Source organism: Chrysochloris asiatica, unplaced genomic scaffold (assembly GCF_000296735.1).
Source record: "Chrysochloris asiatica unplaced genomic scaffold, ChrAsi1.0 scaffold00017, whole genome shotgun sequence".
NCBI classification, from domain to species: Eukaryota; Metazoa; Chordata; class Mammalia; order Afrosoricida; family Chrysochloridae; genus Chrysochloris; species Chrysochloris asiatica.
In genome coordinates, this window is record NW_006408535.1 from 12358988 (window position 1) to 12370049 (window position 11062).

At 34.7% G+C, this 11062-nt stretch overlaps 1 protein-coding gene across 1 annotated transcript in view; it reads right to left on the bottom strand.

The window, feature by feature from the left end:
* Positions 1–2550: 2550 nt before the first annotated feature.
* SRP54 (signal recognition particle 54kDa) overlaps positions 2551–11062 on the bottom strand; it is a 60623-nt gene continuing 52111 nt past the window's right edge. The window contains 4 exon segments of the mRNA XM_006835351.1: positions 2551–3069; positions 4233–4328; positions 7339–7509; positions 10687–10795. Coding sequence (XP_006835414.1) covers positions 2978–3069; positions 4233–4328; positions 7339–7509; positions 10687–10795 — 468 coding nt within the window. The 3' untranslated portion in view covers positions 2551–2977.

Here is an 11062-nt window from a genome sequence, read left to right on the forward strand (position 1 = left end):
ATATAGGGAGCAAGGTGGCTCTGTATGATAAACATGAACTGGGAGCCACAGTGTCAGCAGTTTAGACCCACCAGCCACTCCACAGGAGAAAGATAAGGTTTTCTGCTCCCACAAAGATATACAATCTCTGAAATCCTACACATGGTGGCTGTAAATTGGAACTGACTTAGCACTTAACAACAGCATCCTGTATGCCAGCAAATATACATTCAGGAGAACACTGTCATCTACTACAGAAAAATGTGAATTTTCTCCTTTTGATTTTGTAATTACATAAGCAATGTAAACTTAAGATTTATACTTAGTTTATGTAAGTAACATTATAATAAAAATCAGGAAAACTCCTGTGTTGTTTATGATTAGATCTAGTTGTTGTTGTTGCTAAGTGCCTTTGAGTTGGTTGACTCATAGCAACCTTGTACAGGGTTTTTGAGGGGTGGCGGGTCAGTTCAAACTGACCTTGCGGTCCAGTGCTTATCCTGTGCACCGCACCAGGACTCCAGTAGATTTAGTTAGTGGTTCGTAATATATCAAGAAGCTAAAAAAATAATTTTAACAACAGTGAAAATTAAAATTTGTTCAACTTATTAAAGGATTTTATATTGGTAGATAATACTAATGTTATCAAACTGCAAAAATAAAGGATAGCTTTCATAGCTAAAGTGGTCAAGTGAAGGAATCCATGAAACCAGGTCTTCAGAAAACATTTCCAATTCTCTCATTTACCTTGAGAGAAATGAAAACTGAACTAGTTATCTTGGATATTTTATTTTTGTCCCTTGCTGTTATTTTTGCTTCAGAATAAAAATATTAAAAACTTATTCATACCTAAATTCATAAAGATTCTTAATGACCAAATATTTCCTTTCCTTTCTTGATGAAAATGTAAAGAAGGTTCTCTGAGGGCAGAAATTATAAAAATGCACACCTAGAAAAGTAGGAAAAAATAAAAAAGAAAGGAAAGTAGGTATGCCCCAGTTTAACTAGAAACTCCTGTGGTAAACACTATTTTCATTATTATCAAATGACTACAGCTGAATCTTGCTATGACCCTTCTCCAAACATAAGAGACATCATTTTTACTGGATATGCAATGCTTTATAGGGATACACTAGTTTCTAGCTGGTGAAAAAAGAAAAATTAGTGGGATATAAAATCATTGGAGTCCTAGTGTGGCACTCAGGCTAATGCACTAGACTGCAAGGTCATTTGAATCACTAGGTTGGTTGGCAGTTCAAACTCAACAGCTGCTCCGTGGAAACCTTATACAGACAGGGTAGCTGTGAGTCAGAACTGACTTAAAGGACAACAAAATGATTACTCAGATAAACTTTTAGATAACATGTGAATAATAAATTTATATTACAAAAGCTGGATGTTTCTTTTGCTGTTTTCTATGCAACGTCAGTTTGAACCGCAAGGTTGAAGTTAAAACCCACCAGCGCTCCTTGGAAACCCAATACAGGGTTGCTATGAGTTGAAACCAACTCGACGGCACTTAACAACAACAACCTACTACTAAAAATCAATTCTTTGCTGAAGATCAGTTCATCTTAGTTCAAAATACAATGCTTTATCTGTTATCTTCATGATGTCAATAGTGAATAGGCATAAGAGTTATTCTAATATTTTCAATTACATGATTTATTTAAAAGCCATTGTTTTTAATGAACTGTGCAATCCAAGATAGTCAATAACCAGGTAAAACATGTTATTGTCTCATATTTTTAATCTATAATAGTGACAACCTAATATTTGCAATTATTGTCCAAGAGGTCTATACATTAGCTATATCAAACCATAACAATTTTGTCAAGCAGATTTTTGATATGTAAGAAACATAACAAAGTTGGTTTTAAAATAAAAATCTAATATTGCCACTAAGTTTTCAAATATGTAAGGTAAAAAAATATAAAGTTATATACAAAACATATATATTATTAATTGTTATCAATTCTCTTTTTCAGTTTAAATTGCAGAGCTAAAATTTGCATTGGCAAAACTATCTTAATCAGGCTGATTAAACAAAAATTTCTAAACTAACGAAGTTATACTCTACCTTTATTTTCATTAAAGTTTTATTTCCAGGCATAGTTTCAAATAACATGTTTGTTGTTGTTGTTAGGTGCCATCGAGTCAGTACTGACCCATAGTGACCTTATGCACAGCAGAATGAAAACACTGCCTGATGCTGGCCCAACCTCACTACTGTTGCCACTCTTGAGTCCATCGATGCTGCCACTTGGCCAATCCATCTCTCTGGGTGTCTTCCACTTTTTATCTGACCCTCCACCTTACCAACCATGATATCCTTCTCCAGTGACTGGTCCCTCCTGACAATATATCCGAAGTATGAGACGAAGTTTGGTCATCTTGGCCTCCAAGGAGCACTCTGGCTGCACATCTTCTAAAACGGATCTATTGGTTCTTTTGGCAGCCCATGGCACTTTCAAGATTCTCCTCCAACACCATAACATGTACTTGCTTTTAATTTACCTTTTTATGTGATACACTGATAATTTTATACCATGAAAGACAGTTAACAATATCTTAACTTATAACCACTTTGAAGTTTATTTTACAGCACTTTTATTGAGACATCATGTAACTACTGACCAGGACTGTTTACAAATGTAATGCTTGGCCTCTGAGACAATTAAAAACCTTTGAAGTACTAAAATTTTACATCATGATTTGTTTAAGCATATGATAGTGAAAACTAACAAGAGAAATGTCAAAAGCAAAAATATAATAATTTCCCAAAACACCATATATTCTCCCTTATATCCAAGGGAAGAAAAGAAGAAGAAAGGAAGAGAAAATGAGGTGAGGGAGAGACAAGAAGAAAAGAAAAAGTTCAAGACAGGCAAGAAAAATACTTGTTTCGTTTTTTCCCATTTGTAAAAAGGAGGGAAACGATTGAGGTCTCAGCAAATAATGTAATCAATTTAGTCAGTTTATATTAAGGCATCTTCTATTACATATTATTGAATCCCATCATGCCTTTCATATTGCCAGCGGCACCTTGTTGAAATTGCCTCATCATTGACTGAAGTCCTGCCATGCCACCTAGAATGAAAACAGAGTAAAAACAGAAAATCATCAAACAGAACTTGACATTCCTATTACTTCTGCTTACATACTTCAACTTCTAAAAATACTTGGTTCTGATTATGATTTAGTAATCACCCTTAAAGAACATACAAATTAAAATTTTCTATTATTACCAGTATTTTTAAAAGAACACTTAATATACATTTTAGGGTTATAAGGAATAAATTTTATACTTGAAAAGATACTAGAACAGTACCTGTCACATAGTAGGGAGTCAATAAATCTACATTTTCGGGGTGGGGGGGATGTCCAAAAGAGTCTTAATAGTATTAAATTTCATAAAAAGTAATCAGGGTTACTTCATAACCTACTTATTAAGTATCTAGTGGTTACTAATCGGGCTGTGAACCACAAGGTCAGCAGTTCAAAACTACCAGCTGTTCCATGGGAGAAAGATGAGGCTTTCTGCTCCCGTAAAGATTTACAGCCTCGGAAACCCTGTACAGGGTTGCTATGAGTCGGAATTGATTCCACAGCACATAACAACAACAACAACATAATGCCCAAAAGAACTGGTGTGACGTTGTAGAATAAGCACTAGATTGCTAAATGCAAGGTCAGTGGTTCAAACCCACCAGCCACTCCATGGAAACCCTATACAGGATCACTATGAGTCCCAACCAACTCAACAGCACTTGCTGTTAAGGGTCGTTGAGTTGGTTCCAACCCATAACAACCCTGTGTAGGGTTTCCAAGGAGCAGCTGATTAGTTTGAACCTCTGACTTTGCAGTTTAAAGCAACTTTGCAGTCCACAGCACCACAATGGCACTTAGAGACCCAGAAAAACAAGGCATTCCCATCAAGTTCTGGCTCTCACAGGTTTCCCATCACTGAAATATCCAGGTTGCTAGACAGGGAAAAACGCCACCAGAATAAGTATTAAACAAAAAATGATTATATAGCTTTCTAAAAAATCACAAAGTGGCAACAGAAAAATGACTAAAACCTGAGCTCATACAGGGTTAGGACAACCACTCAACTTTATGATTCTGCTGGGCCTTACTTCATACAACTTTTAAGCAAATTTTTATAATATTACAACAGAATGTCTATCATTAAATTCCAACCCTTATAAATTAAACCATGGACTAGCAACTGCTAATAACTCTGGATTTACCCATATGATGAAGAACTCTTGGATCCATCATTTTGGCCATTTGTTGATTCAATTTTGCCATCTGAGACTGGCTCACATTCTTAGACATGTCACCACCTGAAAAAAAAAGGAAAAAAAGATGTCTGAGTCACTATAAATGTAATACATCGTATTTTAATGCAAATAATGTGGATGTTGTATGGTTTTTTAAAAACAGCAAAACTTCCTTGTGTGTTAGTTTCCTGTCACACTGTGTCTATCATATGCATGTGCACATTATTTACGTGGGTACTTTATTTGCAAAAAATACAATAATCAGGTGTCAAGGATAGTTTGATAAATTGAGTAGTACAAAGAAAAATGAGTGAACCATCATCCTGTCACTCTAACACAATTATTTCTAATTCTAAGTATTATTTTCTAATCTTCACATCAATTTCATACCTATTTTTGAGCAAGAACAGTGAGATTCAATTCTTAAACAATTCTTTCTTAAGAGTTAAGATCTTTGCTAATACTTTTATTTATACTTGGTGAATGAGTGACTATACACAAAACTATTTCCAATGGTTATTAACATTAAGACAGCAACAACTATTCAGTAGTGATATGGGGAAATGAAAGAGCTAAATTCATACATACAAATTAATCCAGAGATTGGATTGCTGGTAAATGAGCATGAAAGAATGAATCTAAGGGAAGTTGAAGATTTCTGTGTCTAAGAATCTATTAAAATATAGCAAAAAGCTTCGGAGAACAGAAAGGAAAAAAAAACGCATCCTTATCTGTAAATGAACTTCAACACAGTCAAAAAGCCAGTTACAGAGAGAGCCAAGGAAAGAGATGTACTCTGGACAGAAAGAATAAAAGCATCCTTTAGAGAAAAGACACAGGATGCAAAAAGTGATCAATAAGTAGAGCTGTCCAAGGAAATTATTATTTTTTCCAAAGGAATATTAACTATGGTACTTCTCAGGAGCATTTAATGAAAATATAAACAAAGTTGCCTCTAAACTCCGATCAAAGCCAGCTAACCTTAACATATTATGTGAATTACAAGCTATGAATTATAAATGAAACAGAAGCTGTGTTCATGTCAAAACAAGATAAAAATCTATGAAAAAATGGTTAATAAATGGTTAATGGTTAATAAAAATGAATGGTTAATAAATCTGTGGAAGATCTGAATTTCCATGTTCATTGATGATTTGTCCTAAGAGTTTGTTTCTGAGGACCTAAAACTACAGCAACTCTGTATAGGGTTTCTGAAGAATAGCTAGTGGGTCTGAAACACTGACACTGCAGTTAGTAGTCCAGTGCATATCCTACAGTGCCACACCAGGACTCTGGAGCTGTAGCAATTCTGTCAAATATACAGTCATTTGGAAACATGTTTATTAATCACTACCTACAATAGCATGTGATGCTAGAAGTTAGCCAGTTTTAAACATGTTTGACTAAATAACTTTCTCCTTTGTCACAAGAGTCAAATTGGATACAGCAAAAGCAAAGAAAATAAAGTATCAATTATTAAAGGTGATAAACCTTACACATATAGTTAAATTAATTTCAGAAAAAAAGATAAAATATAAAAAACAGTAGAAGAAAAGACAGGTGACTATTGTGGTATTGGCATCCTGGTGAGGTGCTGTAGGATAAGCACTAGACTGCTAACTCCATGGTCGCTGGTTCAAATCCACCAGCCACTCCTTGGAAATGATGAACAGGGTCACTATGAGTTGGAACCAACTCGATGGCACTTAACAACACTGCAGTATCAGCAAAGGGAAACAGTTTATGATTGTTAAAATAAACAAGATGGATAGACTTCACACTACATTTAATACTGAAAACTTCACTTCATTAAACATATAGACAAAAATAAAACAGGAAGCAATGATTCAAAAAAGAAATTCAAACTAGTAAATCTAAAATGAAACGTCACGTTACTATTTAAAAAAGATGAGTTGAAAAGACATTTGACCATTTAAATGAAATTACTTAAAATTACTATGAAAGTTATTTAGTGCCTACTACATTTCTGACAAAAACATAAAATTTCTGGCCCTAGTTGAAAAAGTGCACAAAACAGTTTTGTTTCATTATTATGAAGAGAATAAAATAAATATTTGCAACATATCTGGATGAGAACCTAGAAACATGTAGCTAAGTTTAAAAACTGGTCATACCTGATAGAAATGTATCGTAAAGAAAATAAGATACATAAAAACTGATACATAAGGCTGTTATCTTATATCAGTAATAAAAGCCCTAAACTGGAATCAGCTTGTCTCGTAAAAATGCTTTTAAGTTAAACAAAGATGCACTGGTGGTACTGTACGATAAGCGCTGGACCGCTAACTACAAGGTGTGCAGTTCAAGCCTTGGAAACCCTATTCAGGGTTGTTATGAATCAGAAGTAAGTTGATGACACCTAACAACAAGTTAAAGACGTATATGAGTGGAACAGTGTTCAGTGGCTTAAAATTGTATTTTGAAAAATATTTGACATTATGGAAAAATAAACATGATGTATTATACAAAAACAGTAGTATTACATTTTCTGTAATAGAACCAACCTATGGGATACTCTAGGGAGTAAAGGGAATGGTTGCTTTTAATTTTTTTCTTATACCCTCTAAATTTTCTAAATATTAACATTCATAAAAATACAGTCTTTAAGTTCCTTAATTTTTTGGTTTCCTTCTCTGTTTTTTAATATTGGTGGTGATGGTGGTGGTGGTGTGCCGCGGACTTGGTTTGACTCATTACGACCCTGAATAGGGTTTCCAAGCCTGTAATCTTTACAGGAGCAGAAAGCCTCATCTTTCCCCCACAGAATAACTGGTAGTTTCTAACTGGTGACCTTGAGGTTAACAGCCCAACTTAAAGCCACTACACTACCAGAGCTCCTTTTTAAAAATATCCATGCATGCCCAAGAGTTTAAATATGAGAACAATTAACAAATCACATTATAAATTCTGAAAGTACTTGACTATAACATAAAACAGCAGTGAATTTTATAATATTTGAAGTATTCTCGGGCTTTAATATTTAGTTTTTTCCTCTTTAATTTCCTTGTTTCCTTTCAACCCAGTAATTAATGATGTTTGTTATTTTTCTTACCTTTGAAAAGTCCTTTGATACCACCCATCTTTTTCACCATCTGTGCAAATTTAGTATATTGTGTCAAAAGTTCTTGGACATCTCTCGTTGACACACCTGATCCTCTTGCTACTCTTTGGATTCTTCCTGGTTGCTTACTAAAAACCTTGGCACCATCTGTACTGTCGAGTTCTGTAGACAGGGGACAAGTATTTTCACATATATAGAACCCCTGGAAAATTATAATCAAAACAATTCTATACAAATGGACAATATTTAAATTTACAGAGTTTGGCAGGTAAGTTTTTTAAAGAGAAAAAATTTTTTTGTCCTCCTTTTTATATTATTAAATATCTCAAATATATAGAAAAATAATGGTATATAATAAATGCTCAAACCACCACTCAGATTTAACAACTGTTATCATTTGTCACGTTTCGTTCTCATTTAAAAAAATAAAAGATAATGTACTCTAAAAATTTTATAATATTCATAACAAAAATAAAACAAACATGAATGTCTTTCCCACAATACAATTAAAATAAAACATTCTGGGAACCTTTGAAATCCCATGTGCACCATTTTTTAGATTTCATATCTAAGCATCCCCAGCCTTCAAAGGTATGGTATATTTCAAAAGAGGAAAAAATCCTTTTTTTTATCACCAACCTAATTGAATAGTTAGTTACCTTTTAAACCATAAATTTAGGCTATATGAGCAAATAGTAGGGGGTAGCTTTAATCTATAATGAATTGATAAGCTTACATTTCCTGTAAACAATTACTACTAGCAATATTTCATCCTTTCTGTAACATATAATGAATATAGTGCTAGCTAATCCCTCCAGTGCTTTGGTAATTCTCAAAATATGATCTGCAGTTCTTCTGCTTCTAATTGCACACAATATCAAGAATGAGATGGACTTTAGTAAAAAATTAATTATTCTATTCATTATATATTCTCCCTATACTACAGTAAATTAGTAAAAGAAATCATTATTCTATTAATTATATCTATTCTTCCTGTGGTGTAGTGAATTACATTAATGTCTCTTCTAGCCATAATCAATATACTCACACCAAACAACTTTTTTCTGATAGGTCTGGGTAAGATATGGTGGGGTTAGATGCTATGGATAATATGATTCATTTGTGAGAACTTGTTAACAGAGCTCATTGTGACTGCTCTAGTTTGCCATCCTGCTGGGTATAAAATGAGCCATCCCAGTAGCAGAAAGGAATCTCACTAGCATCAAAGAGCCATCAGGAGTAGAGTGGATCCTTTTGGCCCTGAGATCCCTGCACATTTGAAAGTCCTTGACACAGGGACAGAAAGCTGTTGACACCAGAGGAGATGCAGAGGATCATCACCAGCAAAACCAAGAATCAGAGCACAAGACAGAGCAGTGGGCTTCCCAGCTCATGGAGACAGTACAGCTGAGTGACTGTCTGCAGGAGGCTTGCTTGCAGAGTGGGGTGCTTCTGGGCACTTAATTGGGCGAGCTCAATTTGCTGACCCATAGAGCTAGAGCCGAGTGTCTTCAGGCTGAGGCTTATGGCAGAGTAGTGTGCCCTATGGGCATTTATAGCAGCCCTAAAAGAGCTGTGTAACATTGCCTGTAGGCACATTGAGGAGAGGATGTTCTGACAGGAAAAACTGTGCCCAGAACATCTCTGACCCTGAAGTGTAACCTCTTAACTTCACTAATAAACCTTATAACTGGAGATATAGTACCTGAGTTTTTTTTAACTTCCCTAATAAATGATTTAACTGGTAGTATGGTATCTGAGTTCTTTATAGCCATTGCAGAGAATAACTGTTATAATGACTAATTGCGACTGTCACACTTGTAAAGGTAGAAGTTTTGTAACAAAAAAAGGGGAGTGGTTAATTTTACAGTCCAGAAACAGAGGACCCTAGGACCATCAAGAGAAGAACACACAAACAGAATGCGGGACCTTACCCAGAGAAGCAGCAGTGCCAGAGATAGAGGCAGAGATGGGGGCATGGAGACGGGGAGCAGCTGAGGACTCTAGATTCATCAACTAGGAAGAGAAGGACTAAGAACTGGTGGCCAGGAGCAGACTTGCAGAATGTGCCCTTTGGAGATATAAATTATTATATATGCCTGAGTGGGTTTTTTTGTTTGTGTGTTTTTTTAAAAAAGCTAAAGTGGATATAGAGAAATACTTTTAACTGATGGTATATGGAGGGGATTATAATCAATGTAATGAAACAAGTTATATGAATGGCTGAATGTGAAACTGATGATGTGCCCTGTAAACATTCACTCAATTCACAATAAAAACCTTAAATTAAAAAAAAAAAAAAAAAGTAATGATAGGAATAGATGTCACATTTTGAGAACAAGCTGATTTTTTAAAAGAAGCCTGATGGAAAAGAGACAGACTAAAAGAGGAAAGTTAGGTCAAAGAAGTGTGAATTTAAGAAGCTCATCTTCTGACACAGAAACAAATCAGTATGTAACAAGAGACTGAAGATACAGGAAAGGATTTTACTGATGCAAAGAGGTCCTTGGGGTAGTATGAAGAGAGTAAGAATGGTTTATGATAAACACAATCTTGGTCAAGTAGTCAAAAATTGAGGGAATTAAATGCCAAGAGCCTGTCTTTTCTTTGTAAATGAGGACAGAGGTCAAGCTGGGCACATAATAGAGTAGAAGTCCTAAGTAAGGGTAATAATGGTTCATGTCTGCCAGGTAAAATGAAAATGGATGCCAAAAATCTGGGGGAAAATACAGGGCTCATGGATTAGAAATGCTAATGGATTGAAGATCAGATAAAAGATGTGGATTGTTTAAGGTAACCTACTCTTACAGATTTCCAATGTTTGTTAGCATATTAAAGCTGTGAGGAAACCTACAATAAATAAATTTTGTTTACTTTATTTAACCCAGCATTCAAAAAATTTACTTGACTAAGAGTGCCTTCCTCCCCTTTTAAGATACTTCTGTTGACATCACAGAGTCCTAGCTCTGTGGGATAATGCACTGGACTGCAAAGTTGGTTTGAACTGTAAGGTCTGTGGTTCAAGTTCACCAGTCACTCCTCAGAAACGCTAAACAGGGTCGCTACCAACTCGACTGTACTTAACAATAACAACACTGACAATACGGAGAACTAGTGTTCTTTACATGGCACTCATTTGCAATAGTATTAGAAATGTACTAGACTTTCTCTCAACAATTAAATCAATCAAATACTCATGCTATGAATAAGAACTTTAAAGTTAACTATAAATCTGCCTAACATTGATCATTCAGCCTAACATTTATCCCCATCTTGTCAACCTGTCAATTGTTGACCTTCAAAACATCACCTTGTAAATCAAGTAATCTGCCAGCTTACCTTGATCATTCATACTATCCATTATTGTCATTAATTTCTTTAGCCTTGCCATTGACTCTTGTTCATTTCCTTTGCTCATAAAATCTGTTCCAAAACCAGGGATCATCCCCTAAAACAAACATATTTAAATACTAAATCAGTAATCATTTAAGATTTCTCAAAATAGTCACATTCCATGATTAGCTTTAATTTTAACACTAAATCTTTAGATTTTAAGTTTTAATGTTTATTGAATGAAAGTTTACAGGGCAGATCATCAGTTTTACATTCAACAAATCATACACTTTGTTTCATTACTAGGATTACAATCCCCTCCATGTACCAACCATCAGATAACAGTATTTTTCTCTATCCACTTTAGCTCTTTTTTTTTTTT